This window comes from Tupaia chinensis, unplaced genomic scaffold (assembly GCF_000334495.1).
Source record: "Tupaia chinensis unplaced genomic scaffold, TupChi_1.0 Scaffold000542_1, whole genome shotgun sequence".
NCBI classification, from domain to species: domain Eukaryota; kingdom Metazoa; phylum Chordata; class Mammalia; order Scandentia; family Tupaiidae; genus Tupaia; species Tupaia belangeri.
The window spans coordinates 2,782,003-2,805,090 of record NW_006160055.1 but is presented as its reverse complement, the minus strand read 5'-3'; the positions used below and the strand labels follow the sequence as shown (position 1 = coordinate 2,805,090).

At 38.8% G+C, this 23,088-nt stretch overlaps 1 protein-coding gene across 2 annotated transcripts in view; it reads right to left on the bottom strand.

The window, feature by feature from the left end:
- PECR (peroxisomal trans-2-enoyl-CoA reductase) overlaps positions 1–23,088 on the bottom strand; it is a 40,036-nt gene that overhangs the window by 10,663 nt on the left and 6,285 nt on the right. For both annotated transcript variants that reach the window (XM_006157455.3, XM_006157453.3), the window contains exons 2-5: positions 21,817–21,950; positions 20,500–20,665; positions 9,693–9,774; positions 5,924–6,020 (exon numbers count right to left, since the gene is read on the bottom strand). In XM_006157455.3, the coding sequence (XP_006157517.1) occupies positions 5,924–6,020; positions 9,693–9,774; positions 20,500–20,665; positions 21,817–21,950 (479 nt within the window). The remainder of the gene's footprint in view (positions 1–5,923; positions 6,021–9,692; positions 9,775–20,499; positions 20,666–21,816; positions 21,951–23,088) is intronic.

The window sequence follows — 23,088 nt, the reverse complement described above, 5'->3', positions numbered from 1 at the left end:
GTTGTTTTTGTGGTGTACCAACCCTCATGTAATGGGCTTTCCCAGCCACTGGAATCATAAGTTAAATAAACCTCTGTTCTTTATAAATCATCCAGTATCAGGTATTTCTATAAGCAAAATGATGGTGGACTAAGATACGGAGACTTATAAAATGCAATTTTTTTTGTTGGCATTTCACCTGAAGTGAAATAACAAATAAAACATTTTAATCCAATAAAAATAAACTAAAATTATAATTGTTTAAGAAATCATTTATTTATTTTTCACTGGCTTTTGATGATTTATAAAGCCAGGATAATTACTCAAAAACAATATAAAGGTACTTGTTATTGATTCTATCTATAAGTTATAGGCAGAAGGAGAAGAAAAGGAAAAAGTGAAAGCAAAATGAAAATTTGTGAGTAGTAATTACTCCAAATAATTTGAAGGAGAGATATTGGTTTCCAATTAAACAAGTTGTAGAGACCAACAATTAGCATAATGAATATGTCACTGGACTCCTATGTAGTTGACTGCAGTTCGCGTCCCCAACCCGGTGGCTTAAAACTCACGCCGGGCGCATGTGCCTGTGTGCCCAAGATCCCGAGAGGAGAATGGGGGAGAAGGGATTGTGGCGTGGCCATCCCCCCTGGGGGGTGATTTCTCTCTTTCTGTCTCTCTGTCTCTCTCTGTCTGGCGAGCGCACACTCCCTATAGCAAAAACCTCTCAAAACAAACAAACAAACAAGTAAAACAAGTTGTAACATTTTATTTAAAGAGGATGAAATCTTCTATAAGTATTAAAGCTTAGACATTAAGCCTAAAAGATCGCTGGAGAATAAACATGAATTAGTACTGTGCATATGGTACTAATATGTTATTAAAGGTTTTCAAGAAGCGTACTTTCGCTGGCCAACATTGTAAGGTATCACCATGAAGAATAGAACTATTTGGTTGTTGGGAAAGTCATGACATATTTTTCTGTTTTTACATATAAACATGTCATGACTTTCCCAACAAACTAATTTACTTACTTTATCCTGTACATATTTGAGTGTAATATGAGTAAAATAATATAAGTTGTCGAAGATTGCAGAGATATGAAGTTTCTCTCTTGGAGCTTGACATTTTGTTAGAGCTGTGATTTCTCTCCTATCAATTCAGTTCACACTTAGTTTCCACTGAGTAACAAAGATAATAATATCTATAGATGGTATATATTTATAGATAGATCTATAGATCATTTTCAAAGATACTGTAGGGTTGAGACCAGCAGTTGGCATAATGGCTATGTTGCTGAATTCTCAGGCATATATTTATAGATAGATCTATAGATCATTTTCAAAGATACTGTAGGGTTGAGACCAGCAGTTGGCATAATGGCTATGTTGCTGAATTCTCAGGCTGATTCGTGGCTCTACCCTGCTGAAGTGCCAGGACAGAGATTATGCCCATCTTTGGTCTTAATGCCATTTCTCCTGAATCCAGTGACGTTATGTGTGAATTGTGTCCCCTTAAAAAGACAGTGAAGGGACCAGCAGATGGTGTAATGGTTACGTCGCTGGATTCCCATGAAGTCAACCGTGGTTCGAGTCCCAGACCTGATTTCTTAAAACACCCTGGGCACATGTGCATGCATGCCCAGGATCCCTAGAGGAGAAAGGAAGAGAAGGGATTGCGGCATGGCCATCCCCCTTGGGGGCTGACTTCTCACTTTCTGTCTCTCTCTGTCTTTCTGGCGAGATCACACGCCCTACAGCAAAAACCTCTCAAAAAAAAAAAAAAAAGAAAAAGAAAAAAAAAGACACTATAGGGTTTTCAATACAGTGATTATTACAATTTTAGTAGTAACCAGGAAACATCACAGAAGTATATTTGATCAGGTTGTGGTGTAGCCAACCTCATGTCATTGGGCTTTCCAGCCACTGGAATCATAAGTTAAATAAACCTCTGTTCTTTATAAATCATCCAGTATCAGGTATTTCTATAAGCAAAATGATGGTGGACTAAGATACGGAGACTTATAAAATGCAATTTTTTTTGTTGGCATTTCACCTGAAGTGAAATAACAAATAAAACATTTTAATCCAATAAAAATAAACTAAAATTATAATTGTTTAAGAAATCATTTATTTATTTTTCACTGGCTTTTGATGATTTATAAAGCCAGGATAATTACTCAAAAACAATATAAAGGTACTTGTTATTGATTCTATCTATAAGTTATAGGCAGAAGGAGAAGAAAAGGAAAAAGTGAAAGCAAAATGAAAATTTGTGAGTAGTAATTACTCCAAATAATTTGAAGGAGAGATATTGGTTTCCAATTAAACAAGTTGTAGAGACCAACAATTAGCATAATGAATATGTCACTGGACTCCTATGTAGTTGACTGCAGTTCGCGTCCCCAACCCGGTGGCTTAAAACTCACGCCGGGCGCATGTGCCTGTGTGCCCAAGATCCCGAGAGGAGAATGGGGGAGAAGGGATTGTGGCGTGGCCATCCCCCCTGGGGGGTGATTTCTCTCTTTCTGTCTCTCTGTCTCTCTCTGTCTGGCGAGCGCACACTCCCTATAGCAAAAACCTCTCAAAACAAACAAACAAACAAGTAAAACAAGTTGTAACATTTTATTTAAAGAGGATGAAATCTTCTATAAGTATTAAAGCTTAGACATTAAGCCTAAAAGATCGCTGGAGAATAAACATGAATTAGTACTGTGCATATGGTACTAATATGTTATTAAAGGTTTTCAAGAAGCGTACTTTCGCTGGCCAACATTGTAAGGTATCACCATGAAGAATAGAACTATTTGGTTGTTGGGAAAGTCATGACATATTTTTCTGTTTTTACATATAAACATGTCATGACTTTCCCAACAAACTAATTTACTTACTTTATCCTGTACATATTTGAGTGTAATATGAGTAAAATAATATAAGTTGTCGAAGATTGCAGAGATATGAAGTTTCTCTCTTGGAGCTTGACATTTTGTTAGAGCTGTGATTTCTCTCCTATCAATTCAGTTCACACTTAGTTTCCACTGAGTAACAAAGATAATAATATCTATAGATGGTATATATTTATAGATAGATCTATAGATCATTTTCAAAGATACTGTAGGGTTGAGACCAGCAGTTGGCATAATGGCTATGTTGCTGAATTCTCAGGCAGCTGACTGTGGTTTGAGTCATGGACCTGGTGGCTTAAACTCACACCAGGCGTGTGTGCGTGCGTGCCCAAGATCCCGAGAGGAAAATGGAGGAGAAGGGATTGTGGCATGGCCATCCCCCTTGGGGGCTGACTTCTCACTTTCTGTCTCTCTCTGTCTTTCTGGCGAGATCACACGCCCTACAGCAAAAACCTCTCAAAAAAAAAAAAAAAAGAAAAAGAAAAAAAAAGACACTATAGGGTTTTCAATACAGTGATTATTACAATTTTAGTAGTAACCAGGAAACATCACAGAAGTATATTTGAGCTCAAGTGTACATGATGATGAGATATTTAATTTAAGACCTCTCAAAGAACGTGATCCATATGTAATACCAAGGTTAAGCTCAGGCATGTTTCACAAAAATGAATTTTTGAAGTTGACTATATTGTGATATGTTTCCCTATCATTTTCCCTATCATTTATCAGTCAAAGACATTTTCTCTTAAGTTCTCAATTGACCTGGGAGTTCTTTCCTAGAACTCTGACATTCAGCTTCTTTCTTTCCTAAAAAAGGATAAATAATATACCAAACTATAACAAAATCACTCTTTATGACCAGCCCAGTAACACAGTAGTTAAGAAAGCCAGATCCTCCATGGCCAACTGCAGTTTGAATTTTGGCTTGAAAAACATGTAAAATATGTGCATGCACATGTCCAAAATCTATGTAAGAAATGGGGGAAAAGATATGCCCATGCCCCATTTGGGGTACTTGCTTTCTTCCCTGCCCCCTCTCACTGGCAAGCACATGAGCTCTCTGGTAATTAAAAAAAAAAAAAAAAGAATGGGGGGACCAACAGTAAGCGTAATGGCTATGTCGCTGAACTCCCATGTAGTCGACTGCAGTTCGAGTCCCAGACCCGGTGGCTTATACTCACACCGGGCACGTGTGCATGCGTGCCCAAGAGCCCTAGAGGAGAATGAAGGAGAAGGGATTGTGGCATGGCCATGCCCCCCCGGGGGGGGATTTCTTGCTTTCTATCTTTTTGTCTCTTCTTTGTCTCTCTGGCAAGCCCTGTAGCAAAAACCTGTCCAAAAAAAAAAAAAAAAAAAAAGGAAAAAAATCCATGAAATGCTTATCAACCTTCAGTGTACATTCGAATTTTTTTTGAAGGTTTTTGCTATAGGGTGCATTCACTTAACAGAGAGAGAGAGACGGAGACACAGTCAGAGGGAAAGTGAGAAACCACACCCCAAGGGGCTTAGCCACTCTACAATCTCTTCTCCAGTCTCCTCTTGGGATTTGGGGCATACATACACATGTGCCTGGTGTGATTTTTCAAACTACCAGGTCCGGGACTCGAATCGTGGTCAGTCATGTGGGAATTCAGTGACTTAACCAGTATGCCAGGCCCCTATGCTTGAATTTCTTAACCTGCTTTTTAAATACAGTTATCTGAACCCCATCATTTGGGGTAAAGTTCATAAATCGCTGTTGTTTAAATGTTTCACAAATAATTAAGATGCAAATAAAATTGAGAATCATAGACTTAATTTAACTTTCTTTTCCTTCTTTTTTTTTTTATTTTATGACAGAGAGAAGAGCATGTGGGACAAAGAAAGAGATAGAGGTATTTTTGACATGTTCTTGCCACATCACCGTCCTGACTCAGCTTTCCAGTTAGCGAGGACCACAGGCATGAACCACCACACCTGGACTACATAGGTTGGGATGGGACCTGAATTTGGGCCTTGCATGTGGCCTCAGCAATTGCACAGTTGTGCCTTCTCGCTTGTGCCACCATGACTGTGCCAATTGAACTTCCTTAACAATCTGGTTATAAATCAAAGAAAACAGGACCAGCAGATAACCGTGGTTACATCACTGGACTCCCACATGGCTGAGTGTGGCTCGAGTCCCAGACCTGGTGGCTTGAAATTCAGGCCAGTGCACGTGTGCACATGTGTCTGTGTGTGTGTGTGTGTGTGTGTGCCCAAGATCCTGGGAAGAGAATGGAAGAAAAGGGATTGCGGTAACAACCATCCCCAAGAGGGGTGGGAGTGTGGGGGGAGGGATGATTTCTCACTTTCCCTCTCAGTGTGTCTGTCTGTCTCTCTCTGACAAGAATTTCTTGCACTTTAAAGTGAAAACCTCTAAACAAAAAATAAATTTAAGGATACTTCTATAAGGAAAAGTCAGACTTTCCGATTTTCATTTATTTTTTAAAGTCAAAATTTTTAGAACTGCCGGGGTCCGGCAGGTGATGTGGTGGTTGGGGGTGCTGGACTTCTACATGGTAGATTGTAGGTTGAATCCTTGACCTGGTGGCTTGCTTTCTCACGTTCCCTCTCTCTCTCTCATTCTATCCCTCTTTGGTCAAATTAAATAAGTAAATGGATAAAGAAAGTGAAATAAAATAATTCTTTTAAAAAAATTGTTTGTCATTTGTTATGGGTGCATGCACTCACCAGAGAGAGAGACAGAGAGAGAAAAGAAAGGGAAACTGAGAATGCACTCGCAAGGGAGAACAGCTATACCACAATCCCCTTTCCTCCATTCTCCCCTTGGAATTTGGGCACAAGTGCCCAGCATGTTTTTCAGGCCACCTGGTTTGGGACTCAAATCTGGAAGGCAGCCATAAGGGATCCAGCTACCTTAACCATCACACCACTGGCTGGCCTAAAGTCAATCTTTTATCATATACTTGCATAGTCATTAACATGCACAAATATCTCCAGCAATAGAATCAGAAGAGCATAATCTGTCAGCAGGTTTCGTATAGAATGTTTACCTACAGGAGCAACACAATTTATCCTTACTCCACTGTTGGCCCATTCCAGAGCTAAGGATTTGGTAAGGTTGCAAACACCTTCTCTTGCAGCTCCACTATGCCTTTAAACACAAAATATAAACATTATAATTAGCTTGTGTTAAATATTTCTCTCAGTAACTAAGCAAACAATTATGCCAGTGATCTGGCAGAACGCTGTAAGAATAGTCTTGCTATGAGCTTTTGTTTAAATAATAGGAAAGAACTATTGATAGGTCCTTCAATACTAAAGCCAAACCACAGGTATCTGAAGGGCAAACAAATCCCACATTGCATAGGCTCACACAAGGTCCCCCAAATTATGTCTTATGTCACCAGGTGCATAAGACATAATTTGAGGAATTTCTAATTACAGAGAAAAAAAATAAGTAACTTAAAGGTTATTCGTATGTGGATATCCCCTAAATCAATTTTAATAATAAGGGATTGGGACCAGCAGATGGTGTAATGGTTATGTCACTGGATTCCCACATTGCCAATTGCAGTTCACGTCCTGGACCTGACAGCTTGAAACTCATGCCGGGCGTGTGTGCCCAAAATCCCAAGAGGAGTATAGAGGAGAAGGGACTGCACCATGGCCATACTCTCTGGGGGGAAGGGGGGTGACTTCTCACTTTCTGTCTCTCTTATCTCTCTCTGTGTCTCTGGTGATCACAAGTGCCCTCCAGCAAAAATCTCTCTAAATAAATAACTAAATAATAAGGGATATGAAATTCATATATCTGGTAGAAATGTTATCAACAGAATTTCTAGACATAACAAAATTTAAATAAAATTTAATGTTTTTCCTGGTAGGAGATTGAAAATATTCAGATCTCCTTGTATATGGGGGTCTCATGCAAAAGACTTAGAAATACTATGGGTTAGAATTTGTAAGTACATGGGACCAGCAGTTAGTGTAATGGCTACGTCGTTGAACTCCCACATAGTCGACCGCAGTTCCAGTCCTGGACCTGGTGGCTTAAACTCACACTGGGCACATGTTCCTGTGTGCCCAAGTTCCAAGAGGAGATCGGAGGAGAAGGGATTGCGGTGTGGCCATCCCCCTTGGGGGGTGATTTCTCGCTTTCTATCTCTCTGTCTCGCTCTGTCTTTCTGGCGAACGCCCGCGCCCTATAGCAAAAACCTCTCCAAAAAAAGAGAATTTCTAAGTACAAGATTCTTAGAACCAAAAATATGATAACTCAATGTGGAAAAATTAATTTATAAAACTAGGAATATTCTTCCATCCAAAGGCATTTGAAATCAACTGAGAAAGGACAGATTATTTAGTAACTGTCTTTGGACTTCCTTTAACATTTATTTTAGCACAGGTCTGCTGGTGATAAAGTCTTTCAGATTTTATATGTTTTTTTAAAGAATTATTTATTATTATTATTATTATTATTACTATTATTCAGTTTGACCAGAGAGAGACAGAGAGAGAGAGAGAGAGGAAGTGAGCCGCCAGGTCTGGAAGTCAAACCACAGTCAGCAACGTGGGAGTCCAGCACCTTAACCACCATGCCACTTGCCAGCCCCGGAGTTTAGATGTTTTTAAAGGTCTTTATTTCCCCTTTGCTTTTGAAAGATATTTCATTAGTTAAAGTATTCTGGGTTGACATGTTCTCTTCTGTCAGCACTAAAAGATGTTACTCCACTGTTTTCTCATTTGCATCATTTCCAATGAGAAATCAGCTTCTGCATAGAATGTATATTTTTTCCTGTAACTACTTTGAACATTTTCTCCTTTGTACTGGTTTTATGCCATGCAATTATAATGTATCTTGTGTAATTTTTCATCATGATTTTGTACTTGGGGTTTGTTGAACTTCTTCAATCTATAGGTTTATACTTTTCACTAAATTTTGAAAACTTCCAGCCATGATTTTAAAAAACATTTTTTGGTCTCTGTTTTTCCTCCCTTTCCTTCAGATATTCCTCTCGTCTCATAAATTACTGATTCTGTGTTTGTAGTCTTTTCTATGTGTTTCTTTTTTGAATAGTTTCTATTACTATGTCTTTGGATCCATTAATCTTTTTTTTCCAAAGTGTCTAATTTACCACAAATTCTATGTAGTACATTTTTCATCTCGGACACTTGTTTTTGCCTCTAGAAGTTTGACTTGGGTCTCGTAAAAACCTCTTCCATGTTTTTACTTAACAAGTTCCATCCTTCCTCTAGTTTTTTAAAAAATCATTTTAAAAATCTTTATTAAATCTCATTTATTATTTTTTTAACCTAACCAGAGAGAGATATATGGAGAGAGAGGGAAAGTGAGAGAGAGAGAGGGAAAGTGAGAAAACAAGTTGTTACGTCCAGGACTCCAACCACGGTCAGCCAAGTAGGAGTCCAGAGCCTCTACCACCATGCCACCTATTGGCCCCTCCCTTAGCTTCTTAAATGCAGGGCTGGAGGGGAAATCACAGTATGAAGACCCTGTCCAGGGTGCCTCTCATGCCCTGCTTCCTCTAAGGAAATAAATAAATAAATAAACTTCAAAAATAAAATTCACTGGCCCACTCCAATAGCTTCTCCTACAGTAGATCTGGGGTTGAGCTAGAAAATGTGCACTTTAAACTCCCAGATGAAGATGATGATGCTAGTCCAGGAACCACACTTGGAGGACCACTGATCTAAATTTTTACTTTAGCCAATTTGAGTTTTACTTCTATCCCATACAACATGAGTAAGTCCTGAATAATACAGGAAACAATAGCGTGTTAGAATTTGCATAGAAGGACACAAACTCTGGTTGTAGAGTGGCTAATTCCATGTATAAAACGTTAGAAAGTTTTAGAAAAAATTTTGCATTATCTATTAAGAGTAATAAGTTAGCAGTCCTGTCTAAAACTGGATAGGTACATTCATAGCATTCAATTCTAAATTAATACAGATTCGTTTCATTTCCAAACTATAATACATTTTCCCTGGTGATGGCCAACTTAGTGACATCTGAATTAGAGTTGCCAAGTAAAATACAAGACATTCAGTTAAATCTGAATTTCAGATACATAACAGATAATTTTTTTTTTGGAGAGGTTTTTGCTATAGGGCGCATGTGCTCGCCTGACAGACAGAGAGAGACAGAAAGATAGAAAGCAAGAAATCACCTCCCAGGGGGGATGGCCACACCGCAATCCCTTCTCCTCCCTTCTCCTCTTGGGATCTTGGGCACGCACGCATACGCGCCCGGCGTGAGTTTTAAGCCACCGGGTCAGGGATGCAAACCACGGTCGACTACGTGGGAGTCCAGCGACATAGCCAGCTAACTGCTGGTCCCCATAACAGATCATTTTTAACACAAGTATACATATATATTCGGGACATCTATACCCAAAATCTGTTTAATTGGGAATCTGTTGGTTTTCGGTTTTGATTATGCTTTTTTTTTCCTTTTTTTGATAAATCTGGCAACCTTAATCTATGTAGGGATGTTTCAGAAGTACATTTTAAAAGTTCAAATAAAAGGAAAATGCTAAGTGATGAAATCACAACTCATTAAAGAGATTAATAATCTTGATTTAAGAAATTTACTTTTACTGTGCTTCCTCCTATTCAGGGGACAAAACCAAAGATCAAGAAAGGAAAAGTAGGGACCAGTGGGTGGCATGGTAGTTAAGGCACTAGGCTCCCACATGATTGACCATTGTTCGAGTCTTGGACCAAGTGACTTGAAAGTCACACTGGGCACATGTGTGTGTACCCCCAATAAAAAGGAAAGGAATGGAAGGGAAAGTATAAAAATGCTTACGCAGCTCCTGGCCATCCATTTCCAACAACCGCAGACATATTGACAATAGATCCTCCATGTTCTTTCATCCAGGAGCTGTAAACTACAGGATATAGACAAACGACAGTCATATTAAACAGTGTCCTGATTCTCTTCTTTCATTTTTTAATAATTATTTTATTTTATTTATTCATTCATTTTTTTTTTAATGTGACCAGAGAGAGACAGAGGGTGAGAGTGAGAAAGAGAGGAAGTGAGGAAACAAGCCACCAGATTCAGGACTTGAACCCTGGTCAGCCATGTGGCAGTGTCCAGTGCCTTAACCGCCCTGCCACCTGCTGGTCCCCATCTCTTCTGATACTTGTTCAGCATGCTGCCTATTTGATATATTCCATATAGATTAATTTACATTTCATTTTTATCAAAAGCCTGTTTGCTGGGGCTAGCCAGTGACATGGTAGTTGGGCAGCTCAATCTCACATGGCCAACTGCACAGTTTGAGCCCCAGACCCAGCAACTGCGGTAATTGTGTGTGTGTGTGTGTGTGTGTGTGTGTGTGTGTGCACGTGTGCTCAAAATCACAAGAGGAGAGTGAAGGAGAGAGTGTCGTGGTGCGGCCATCCCCCAGGAGTGTTTTCTCGCTTTCTCTCCCTCTCACTGTCTCTTTCCAGCAAGCACACGTGTCCTATAGCAAAACTGGGCAAAAGGAAAATAAATAAATAAATAAATAAATAAATAAATAATGAAAAACTCAGTAGCTGAGTTTCACAGAAGATGAGACACATTTAAAGGAAAAATGAATGACTGGGAAATAAGTTAGAAGAAAATATATCCAGGATATATATCAAGAAATAAAAGAAGGTATATAAACAAGTTAATTTTTTTGCTTTTTAAAAAACACAATTAATTTTATTTTTTATTTTTTAATATATTTACATTTAATCACACATCTTTACAGTATACATTTCTTTTTTCAATACAAATACCATACATTATCAGCAAATAGCTTCTCATTTTTTGTCAATTAAACATACTTCTACCAGTTTTACCTTCCTCTTCCCCCTCCCTTCCTTCCATACTAAACTTTTTTTTTTTTAATTGATTGATTCACAAAATATTTTAAACTAAAAGTATGGACAAAGCTAGAATCTAGTGGCAAGTACACTGTAATTTTTTCTGAAACATTTTTTTCCTCTCTCCATTCCCCCTTTTACTAAAGAGAGGTATAAACTAACTTAGCTAAAAAAAAAAAAAATTTAGGTTAATCTCAATTGGGTCTGTTATTTGCACAAAGCCACATAAGAATTCAATTTCTGATGCAAGGTAACAGATACTATAGTGTTGTTGAATTTATGCAAATAACCATTCTTCCACAAAATAAGAATGCTCACAAATATTTTCCAATTGCAAAGGGGTCAGGAAGGGAGAAAAGTTTATGCTTCGATTTAAAAAAATTCCTTTTTTAACAAATTGCTGAAGCCATCAACAACTCAAAAGAAAACAAAAATCTTTAAATCTGGAAGACAATGCCTAGAAGAAAATTAGTAATGTTTTAAAAAAGTCATAGAATTCTATTTCACAGTTTAGTCTCAGGTAATCTCTCTTTTGTTGAATTTGCAGTGTCGCTGTGGTCTGACCTTTCTGTTAATGCTCAACAATATTATTGATTTTTCAGAACTTGTCCCTACCATTAAGTTGGCCTTTTTCTTGGTAATTTTTTGTTCTCTTGTTTGCATGCCTTTCTTTAATTTTCCTGGTATAGTACTCCCTTAAAAACTTCTCAAAGAGAAGGTCTGGTGTTGGTAAATTCCTTCAGGCTTTGTTTTTCTGAGAATGTTTTTATCATTTCCTCCCATATGAAGGATAATCTTGCTGGATATAGTATATTTAGTTGAAATTGTTTTTCACTTAACACTTGGAATATATTGCCTATTCTTTCCTTGTCTGCATTGTTTCTGAGGGGAGGTCTGATGTTAGCCTGATGGGATATCCTTTGAAAGTAACTTGACGTTTTTCTCTTGCCAATTTTAGTATCTTATCTCTGTCTGTGGTTTTGGTCAATCTGGCTATGATGTCCTTGGAGAAGATCTTCTTGGGTTGATGCTATGTGCTGTCTGTTGTATTTCTTGGGTCTGGATATTTGAATGCCTCTCTAGGTTTGGAAAATTTTCTTTCAGGATTTCATGGACTAGATTATCAATGCCCTGATTAGTTTATTCATCTTCTGGGATATCAATGATCCAGATGTTTGGGTGTCTAATGGTATCTAGTATTACTCGTATATTATTCTCATTTTGGGGGTTATTTTCTCAGTATTTTTGGTGATTTTTTTTCTAGGTCAGAGGTTCTGTCTTCTACATCTGAGATTCGATCTTCTACATGATATAATCTGCTTTTAATACTTTCAAGGGAGGTTTTGATTTCCTGTATTGCAACCTTCATCTCTAAGAGTTCCATTTGATTTTCTTTTTAATTTCTTTTTAAATTTTCTTTTTAATTTTCTTTCTTTTTAATTCTTTCAGATTGTGGAAGAATTTCTTCACCTCCTGGGACTCGTCTCTTTTCTCCTGCATTTTCTGGAGTTTATTGTCTCTCTTCTCTTACATCTATGTTAGCTCTGTCACTATAAATATCCTAAATTCTTTATCTGACATTTCCACAAATCCTATTGTACTGTCTGTAGATAATGAAGGGCTGTTCTTTCCCCTTGGGGGAGAGATATTTTCTTGATTTCCCATATTTCTTGTGCTTCTGCAATGGTTTCTAGTCATCTGATGGATTATATGTTACTTCCTACCTTCTTAAAGTTAATTCTGAGTGTTAGAGGCATGCAGAAAATGATTTGCAATATTTCTGCTGTTCTGTTTCCCTGATCCTCACTAAGCAACCTGCACTTTTGTCAACGGAACTGGATATTACAAAGGCCTCACTGTTTCAAAGGAATAGGTGCATCTGGACTGAGCTGAGTGGTTTCAACTAAGAATTCAGAGGTCTGTGGAAGGAGATCAGCCACACTCACTGCAGCTCTGTATTTCTCCCAGTTGCTCACTTTGCAGACTCTCTTCTCTGATTTTTAGTCATTTGGTGGTATATTCGTGTTTGGCTAATTTATTAGAGATTTCTGCTACTGTAACCTCATATGCTTCGCTTTACTGAGAAGTACTTCTATGCCTATTTCTCCTCTACTACTGTGTTTTGCAATGTGGTATCCACAGATAGGAATTCCAATTTAGGCATATAAAGATGAGTTTCTCCCTTTCTGTACCAGTTTAGTGGAGATTGAGGTTTTCTACGACTCTAAAAGGATTCAGATGTTTCACTACTGTGCATCTAGACCTGCCTAGACACTCAATATGTAGAAGGTGAGAAGCAAGGTAAGAAAGCCAAGTAAAAAAAAAAAAAAAGTAACAAAGGAAAAAAGACAAAACAAAACAATGCAAAGAAAAAACAATTTTTTTTTAAGAGAAAGGTCAAAAAATGAGAACAGTGAGGCACATTATGTACCATATGAAAGAGGCAGAGGCTTTCTAGTTAAAGGGGCAAGGCTAGGCCTACCTCAGATGCACATGGATTCTGAAATTAGCAAGAAAAAGGAAAGGTCAGAGACAAAATACAGGACCTGCAGATTTTAAAATATACATATATATATATATAATATATATGTGTATATATATATATATGGGAAAAATTTTGAGAGAAAGAAGAGGGTAATAGAGAGACAGAGACAGACAGAGACAAAGACCACCCTGGCTTTTCACTGGTTGTTGGCCTGAAAGGAGAGGTTTAGGGCAGAGGCTTTCTGGTTAAAAGGGCAGGGCTAGACCTACCTCAGATGCACATGGATTCTGGCTTTTACAACAAATTAATTATTAAACAAAAAGCCTAAGATGCAATTTATACATCATAAAAACGCACCCACTTTAAGTATACAATTTAATAGTTTTAATCAACATATGGAGTTGTGCAATCATTATGACAATGCAGTTTTAGAACACTTATGGCATCCCAGAAAGTTCTTTCATGACCAGTTGCAGTCCAACCCATCACCAGACACTCACCTTTCTGTTTCCATAGATTTGCCCTTGTCTTCTCTGAACATTTAGTGCAAACTGAATCATACTATATGTGATCTTTTGTGTCTGGATTCTTACACTTAAAGTGTGAGGTTCATTTATGTTGTAATATATTAATAGTTCCTTTTTATTGTGAGTAGTATTCCATTGTATGGCTATGCCATATTTTATTTATTCATTCACTACCTGATAAAATTTGGATTGTTTCTACTTTGGGGCAATTATGAATATAAATCTTTATGTGGATATATGCTTTTATTTCTCTTGGGTAAATACCTAGGAATTAAATCACTGGGTTATATAATAACTCCATATTCAAGGTTTTTGTTTTTGTTTTCGTTTGTTTGTTTTTTGCTATAGGGTGCGTGCGCTTACCAGAAAGACAGAGAGAGACAGAGAGATAGGAAGTGAGAAATCACCCCCCAGGGGGGATGGCCACGCTGCAATCCCTTCTCCTCCATTCTCCTCTCAGGATCTTGGGCACACACGCACACGTGCCCGGCATGAGTTTAAGCCACTAGATCTGAGACTCGAACCCCGGTCTACTACATGGGAGTCCAGCGACATAGCCATTATGCTGCTGGTCCCTGTTTTTGTTTTTAATACAGGGTCTCACTCTATTGCAATCCTGCTTCACCCTCCCCAAGACATGGGGATTACAGGGCACACCACTGTGCTCCACCTTCAGGTTAAAACAAAAATTGAACCTAGGCCTCCCATGTGGTCCCAGCCTGCAGAGTACAGTATCTTAGCAGTGAGTGCCACCACAGTGGGGCCTCTATGTTTAACTTTTTGAAAAATTGTCCAACTGTTTTCCAAAGTGTTTCCATTATTTTACATTCCTGACAGAGATGTATGAGAGTTCTAGTTTCTCCGCTATTATCGTCCAACTTTTCGATTATAGTCATTCTAGTGTTTGAAATCCTGAATGTGGCGTCTTGCTTTCTCATTTTTCCTCTTTCTATCTGTCTCTGGTGAACATACACATGCCTTATAGCAAGTTAAAATAATAAATATAATTAAATAAATCTTTTTTAAAAAGTAGCTTTGAAATCAAGAAGTTTAAGCCCTTTCTTCTTTTGCAAAATTTTTGGCTGTTTTGAGCTTTTTTTTTTTCACTTCCATACATATTTGAAGATCAACTTCTCAATTTCTAGAAAAACCCATAGGGGTTGCATTGAATCCCAAGATCAATTTGGGAAAAAAGACAACAATAATGAATCTTCTAATCTATAAACATGGAATGTCTTTAAATTATTTAAATATTCTTTCATTTTGCACAGCAGTGCTTTGTGGTTTTCTGTTTGTTCATTTTTTTAGAAGAGATTTTTGCTATAGGATGCATACACTCACTGAGAGACAGAGAGACAGAAGGCAAGAAATCACCCTGGCGGGAAGATGGCCACACCATAATCTCTTCTTCTCCATTCTCTTCTTGGGATTTTGAGCACACATGCACACATGCCTGGCATGAGCTTCAAGGTGCAGGTTTGGGACTCAAACCATGGCCGCCCAAGTGGGAGTCTAGTGACATAACCATTATGCTATCTGCCAATCCTGCTTTGTGTTTCTTTAACATACATATCTTACACGTTCGTTCATTTTAATTTTAAATATTTTACCCTTGTTGAAGCCCCATTTGCTAACTAGGCACCCATTCTATTTATATAAATCAATATAATAATAGAACTGTATCTCCAAACGCTTCTACAGAAGTTGAAATGTTTAGAATTTAAAGGTCACAGAAAATTTGGTATCAATCCTACTAAAACCTTAAGCAAAAATAAGTATTTAGTCATTGTTACTTAATAACTTAATACTTCCCTGTGGAATGCTTCCAAATTCATAATATATGACAAGAAAAAAAAAAAAAAAAGAATGTAAAGCTTCTAAAAAAGAAGACATAAAATACAATGCCTTGGGACCAGCAGTTAGTGTAATGGCTATGTCGCTGGGCTCCTATGTAGTTGACCACAGTTCGAGTCCTGGACCCAGCGGCTTAAACTCATGCTGGGCATGTGTACATGCATGCCCAAGATCCCGAGAGGAGAATGGAGGAGAAGGGATTGCGGTGTGGCCATCCCCCCTGGGGGGTGATTTCTTGCTTTCTGTCTCTCTGTCTGTCTGGCGAGTGCAAGCGCCTTATAGCAAAAACCTCTCAAAAAAAAAAAATACAATGCCTTTTGTTTGTTTGTTTGTTTGTTCTAGTTTTTGGCATAGGGTGCATGCACTGGCCAGAAAGAGAGAGAAAGTGAGAAATTACACGCTAGAGGGAAGACCATGCCATAATCTCTTGCCTTCTACTCTCTTCTCAAGATTTTGGGAATGAACACACATGTACTTGGCATGATTCTCAAGTCTCTAGGTCTGGGACTCAAACCACAAAGCCAGCTATATGGGATACAGCGCCATAACCTCCATGCTACCTGCTGGCCCAATACAATATGTTTTGAATCTAAGAAAAATGTTTAACGTTTTTACATTGCTGAAATTGGGATATGGGCCAGCCAGTGGTGTAGTGGTTAAGGCAGTTGGATCAGACAGCTGCACAGTTCAAGTCCTCAACTGTGCAGCTTCAAAAACCTAGACACATGTGCATGCATGCCCTGAGTCTTAAAAGGAGGAGAAAATAGAGAAGCGAATACAGTGTGATCATCTTCCATGTGTGTGGGGGGGGTGCTTCCTCACTCTCTTTCTTTCTCTTTGTCTCTCCTACCCCAATTTGAAAAAATAGAAGTAGATAATGTTTAAATAAAACCACTGGCAGTTTAAAAAATAACAATAGCTATAAAAAATATATAAATATGACTTTAATTTTTAAAAAGTGAGATCTTGGGCCAGCAGGTGGCATGGTGGTTAAAGTCCTGGATCCCATGTGGCTGACTAGGGTTTGAGTCCCAGACCCAACATGCTGAAAATCATACAAGGCTTCTCAAGGCAAGTCTGTGGTGTGGCCATCCCCCGTGAGGGGTGATTTCTCACCTTCCCTATTTCTGTTTCACTTTGGCTCTCCCTGGCAAGCACATGCACTCTATAGAGAAAACCTAAATAAATAAATAACAAGTGAGATCTATATGATAAAACAAAGAATTTTGTCAAAAGATTTAAAAGAAGAATTCATTAATGAAAACATATTTCATGATGGGGAGATGGAATATTTAAACAAGTCAATTACTTCTACATTAACACAATTCCTATCAAATTCCCCAGTGGAATTTTTGAGGAAAAACTTGTGTATAAAATTCATCTGAGGGACCAGCAGGTTGCATGGTGGTTAAGGTGCTGGACACTCCCACATGGCCAACAATGGTGTGAATCCCAGACCTGGTGGCTTTGTGTGTGTCCCTCTCCGTCTCGCTCTGGTCAAATTAAAAAAAAAAAAAAAAAAGAATGAATAAATAAAATAAAAATAAATAATTCTTTTAAAAAATTTTATCTGAAAGAATAAATGACCATAGCTAGCCAAGAAAAGTTTAGAAACACAAATAAATACAGTGGGCCAGCAGTACCTTGGAGGTTAAGGCAACTGGATCCCATATGGTCAACTGCACAATTCAAGTCCCAGACCCTGTGGCTTGAAAAATATACTGGGCACATATAAATATGTGCTCAAAATCCTGAGGGAAGAATATATGAGAAGAAATTATGGTATAGCTATCCCTCAAGGAGGGTGACTTCTCACTTTCCCTCTCTCTCTCTGGCAAGCACACAAGCCTATAGCAAAACTAAAAATAATTCATTAAGATAAATAGATACAGCAATATTTGCTATATCAAATATTAAAATTATATAAAACTATGTAATTTAGCACAAGAAAGGGGAATCACAGTTTACTTAAATTACCTTCCACACACTTTCTTCTTCTGGATAAATACTACCAAATATTTTGTTGTGAACTAGGGTGTGGACCAGCCAGCGGTGTGGTGATTTAGGCAGCTGAATCCCATACAGCAGACAGCACAGTTTAAGTCCCAGACTGTACAGCTTGAAAACGGTTCCTGATCAATCAGGAAAACTGGGAGAAATCTTTTTCCAGGAAGAAAGAAAAGGATACAGACTCCACGGAAAACTGATGAGGCTCTTAGACTACAGCTAGAAAATCACAGATAAAAGTGCTGACTCCCAACTATAAAAATAAGTGTCTCTTCTCTACCCAACAAAACCTTCTTGCTATGCTTCTCTGAAAGGAATCAGAAGTAGTGACAAAGCAATGGTTGACCTTACTCAGAGCTGAGGCCAAGACTGCCCACTTGTGGGACATTGGGACAAAAGACAACCTGTAATTTATGCTGCTCATTAGCAGCATTAGCACCTAACTTTTCCCTAGAAAAGCACGTAAGGTAATACAGCCTGTGGGATTGAGGGCAATACATGAAAATGCCATATCCTTCTAATGGGAAGCAAATGGGCACTTTTCAACTACAATGGGATCTTATCGCTGTGGGAACCCATTCCAGTCCTCAGATGCAAACAATGCAGAGGAATTTGGTTGTGCCCCACAGAAAACAACCAAACTTAGAAATAACTTTAATAGGACCAACAGTTAAGACCCGAACATAAAATAACAGTTGGTAAATGGAAATCGGCTAATTTTGTTGAGAAGGTCTAGACAGCTAGTTTGTTCAACTCTCAGATCACTTCTGTAATACGGCTGATTTACAAATGCATACCACTGATATTTGGTGTAACACAGGTACCAGAGAGAAAATATATTCACTCAATGTTAATAAAACATATGATTACACTGATGAGGGAAACTACGCTCACTGGGAAATTGAACTTAGACCCCCAACTGAGGTATGAATTATGCAAACTATTGCCTTGAAGGAAATTTGAACTTAGCATCACCGGAAGTAAAAAAGCTCTTAAAAATTAAGAAGAGGGGCTAGCTGGTGGTGTGGTAGTTAAGGTGGCTAGATCCCACATGGCTTATTGCATGCAACAAGTCCAAGACCTGGTGGCTTGAAAAACACACCTGGCCCCAAATCCTGAAAGGAGAAATGGAGGAGAAGAGATTACAGCATGGCATCTCCTCTCAGCTCTCAGTTGTTGACCACTTAATCTATCCAAGCAAACAGCTTGAGAAAACTCAGCACGAAGATTTCTGACATTTATGACCACATCAATTACACCATGTTTCTCTTCTCTGCAAGAAAAGAGTCAACTGATCTTGAGATGATAATTTGTGAGTTTGTCTAATAGAAACCAGTCAGAATAGAAGAAAGAGAAGACTTAATTATCTGATGATGTCTCAAATTAAAGCTGGAAGCATAATGAAGAATAAAGACTGGAATTTCCCCACACTTCCCTCCTTCCTTCTCTTGCCTCAGCTTAAAAATCCTTGTCCTTGAGCAGCCAGTAAGATGGATTTAAGATTTTTGTCTGCCATCTTCACAGCTGGTTCCCCTGCCTTGTACAAAGACCTTTTTCTCTACCCTAAATTGTCTTTGCTATTAGTTTTTGCTAGTAAGTTGGACACTTCAACTTGGGTTTGGTAACCAATTGCATTCATTTACAATACTAACCCTAGGCCAACCTACTTGGACATTTTTGGTGAGAGAAGTAAACTATCTTATTCAAGCCCCTGTTTTGTCTGGACTCTCCACTGTTGGAGTCAATCCTATATCACAACTTATACAGAACTTTATACTGCTAGTTAAGGAAAAAAAAATAAAATGAAGCCTAGGAATGTTTGCAAGACCTTTGACTTAAAGATACTATCAACAGACCAGCCAGCAGTGTGGTGGTGAAGCAAGCTGGATCCCAAATGATCAACTGTATGGTTCAAGTCTCAGACCTAGATGTTTGAGAAACATGCCAGGTATGTGTGCATGAATGCCCAAAATCCCAACAGGAGAGAGAAATGGAGTAGAAGGGATTGTGGCATGGCCATCCACCATAGGGGGTGTTTTCTTTCTCTGTCTCTCTCTCTGGTGAGTGTATGTGCCCTCTGTCAAATTAAAAAAAAAAAAAAAAGATACTAGAAACATAAAGCCTAGCCCATGAGAAAATAAAGACCCATTGGGTCAGAGTTATACCTGTTCTACATTTTTCATCATAAGAATGCTTTGGGTATTGATTTACACAACTTCAGGAGTTTAATTTGAACCACATATGAAATATAACCTTTAATCCAGACTCTGCATGTATGTCAAATAGTTGTTAGTCAGAAAACATATGGATTCTGTCTCAGGTATTCTCCCCATGACTGAATTAATTCATTGGTTTTTCTAACATTTTAACAGTTTCATTTCTTAAAAACAAAGTGAGGGGGCCAGAAGGTGGCATGGTGGTTAAGGGCGCTGGACTCCCACATGATTGACCACAGTTTGAGTCCCAGATCTTCTGGTGACTTGCTTTCTCACTTTCACTTTTTTCTCTCTCTCTCCCTCTCCATCTCTGGTCAAATTAAAATGAATAAAGTTAAATAAAATAATTATTAAAAAAAAACAAGGTGAGATTGCTCTCTAATTTTATGAATACCTTTGTAGAGCTAAACCTTTGTACAGAACATTGATAATTTTCTCATAAATTCCTGCAAACAAAATAAACTCAAAGACTATCCGCATTTTATAAATAATACCAAATTACTATCCAGAGTTGTGCCAATTTACATTCCAATGTGGTATGTGAAAAAAACAGGGCTCTGCATGTTAATAACATGGGCTTCTCGAATTGCTAACAGTTTCTCTTTCAGGATGCTGTCTGATCTGTAAATAAAGACATTCCTGTTTGGGAAGAGTGATGACACTTGCCTGCTTTGCACATGAGAAAAGTGCCTGTCAGGTTGGTTTCAATCACAGCATTCCATCCCTTCGAGGTGATGCGCTCAGCAGGAGATAGGAACTGGCCTCCTGCATTGTTTACCAAGAAATTGATCTTACCATAAATATCCAAAGTAGATTTGATCAAATTGTTCACCTAAAGAAAAACATTAAAAATAAAAGCATTCAAAGTAAAAGTTTGGACCAGCAAATAGTGAATGGTTACACTGCTGGACTCCCGCATAGTTAACCAGGGTTTGAGTCCCAGACCTGGCAGCTTGAAACTTATGCTGGGCACATGTGTGAATGCCCAAAATCCCAGGAGGAGAGTGGAGGAGAATGGACTGTAGTGTGACCATCCCCAGTGGGGGGTGATTTCTTGCTTTCTGTCTGTCTTTCTCTGCCTCTACAGTGAGTGCGCATGTGCTATAGCAAAACTCTCCTTTAAAAAAAAAAAAAGTAAAAGCTTAATAACCTAATTTGCTACTTGGCCTAACTGTTCTGGAAGCATTATAGAACTTGCAATCTCACAGTGAACAGTAACATCAAGTACCCCTATAAATGAACATGAAGACAGCAATGAGTGAACATAAAAATGCTACTCCAATGAGTAATTTACTAGTGTCCAATATCTGTAGATCACAAAGTTGAAATTGTCATTTTGATGACCAGATATATCTAGGGCCCAGATCAGCTCTAAGTAGGGCAGGCCTCAGTCATATTAATTAGTAAACTACCAGTGCAGAATAATGGAGAGATAAAATCAGGTTAAAAGAAACATTAACAAAGGATTTAAAGGGCAAAAGGCACACTAGTCTCTAGCTGAGTCCACATCCTTGCTTAACTCCTCCATCTTGCTCTCCTCCTCTCCTTCCAACATCACTGGCTCACCAAATCATTAGCACAAGGATCTCCTTCACAGGATCTGGTTCCAGTGAACCTCACCTAAGATAGCTAACTACCATAGGAGAAAGTAAAGTACAGCCAGGTTTAAGAACCACTACCGAAGGGGTCAGCAGGTGATGTGGTGGTTAAGGCACTGGATTCCTGCATGGCCAACTGCTCTTTGAATCCCGGATCCAGTGTCTTGATACTCACACTGTGCCTAAAATTCCAGGAGAAGAGATTGCAGTGTGGCCATTCTCCTAGGGGGTCATTTCTCACTGTCTCTCTCTGTATCTCTGGCGAGCACACATGTAGTATGGCAAAAATGTTAAAAAAAAAAAAGAAAAAAGAAAAAAAAATAGAACCACTGCCATAAATTAAAGTAAGGAAATAAACAATATAATGTAGATATTTTTGCAGTACCTCCTCTTCTTTCCGGATGTTACATTGTGTGGGTGTGACTTGAGCCTTGTTGGTAGGAATCAGGCTTGCTTTTAGTTCATCTGCAGTGGTTTTTAATTTCTTAAATTCACGAGATGCAATAACCACATTACACTCTAGGGAGAAAACAGTCAGAGAATAAGTGAGTAAATATGCATTCATGAATTGTCTAAGTCCCAACAATAATATTAGAAAATATCCTGTGTGTGGGACTAGCAGATGTCATAACGGTTCCATTGTTAGAATCCTACGTAATCTACTGCAGCTCAAGTCCCAGACCCAGTAGTTTAAAAATCATTCTGGGTGCATGTGTGTGCATGCACAAGATCCTAAGAAGAGAATGGAACAGAAGGGATTGCAGCGTGGCCATCCCTCTGGGGTTGATTTCTCACTTTCTGTCTCGCCAATGAGCATACACACCCTATATCAAGAATCTCTTAAAAAGAAAATATCCTGGGGAACCAGCAGTTAGCGTAATGGCTATGTCACTGGACTCCCACGTAGTCGACCGCGGTTCGCGTCCTGGACCCGGTGGCTTAAAACTCACGCCGGGTGTGTGTGCGTGCGTGCCCAAGATCCCAGGAGGAGAATGGAGGAGAAGGGATTGTGGCGTGACCATCCCCCCTGGGGGGTGATTTCTCGCTTTCTGTCTCTATGTCTCTCTCTGTCTGTCTGGCGAGCGCACGTGCCCTATAGTGAAAAACCTCTCAAAAAAAAAAAAAAAGCACAAGTCCTAATTAGGACTTCTGCTTCTGGACAAGAAGGAGTAATAGGAACTAAATTTACTATCTAGTCCAAAACAACTAAAAATCTGGTAAAAATACATAAAGCAATGGTTTTCAGGCATCAGCCATCAAGTGGCACTAGTCGATCATCTCTGACGGAGTGGAAACGAACAATGGAACCCCTATGAGAACCTGCTTACTGGCTAAAGAGAACTTCCAGACTGCAGCAGAGGAGGCAACCTGGGTCAAAGAGGAAAGGTGGGAGTCCAGGGAGGCCAAAGCAGCTAGATTACACAGGGCATAGAAAGAAGAGAGTTGCAGAGTCTTCCTTGATGCTTCCGCTGAGTACTGAGCAACGCGTGGGAGTGAAGAAACAGGCTGGTCAAGGCCAGCAGGTGGCAGGGAGGTGAAGGCAGCTGATCCCACATGGCTGACTTCACGATTTGAGTTCTAGACCCAGTGGCTTGAAAATCATGCCAGGTGTTTGTGTGGGCGTGCCCAAAATCCTAAGAAAAGAGTGGAGGAGAAG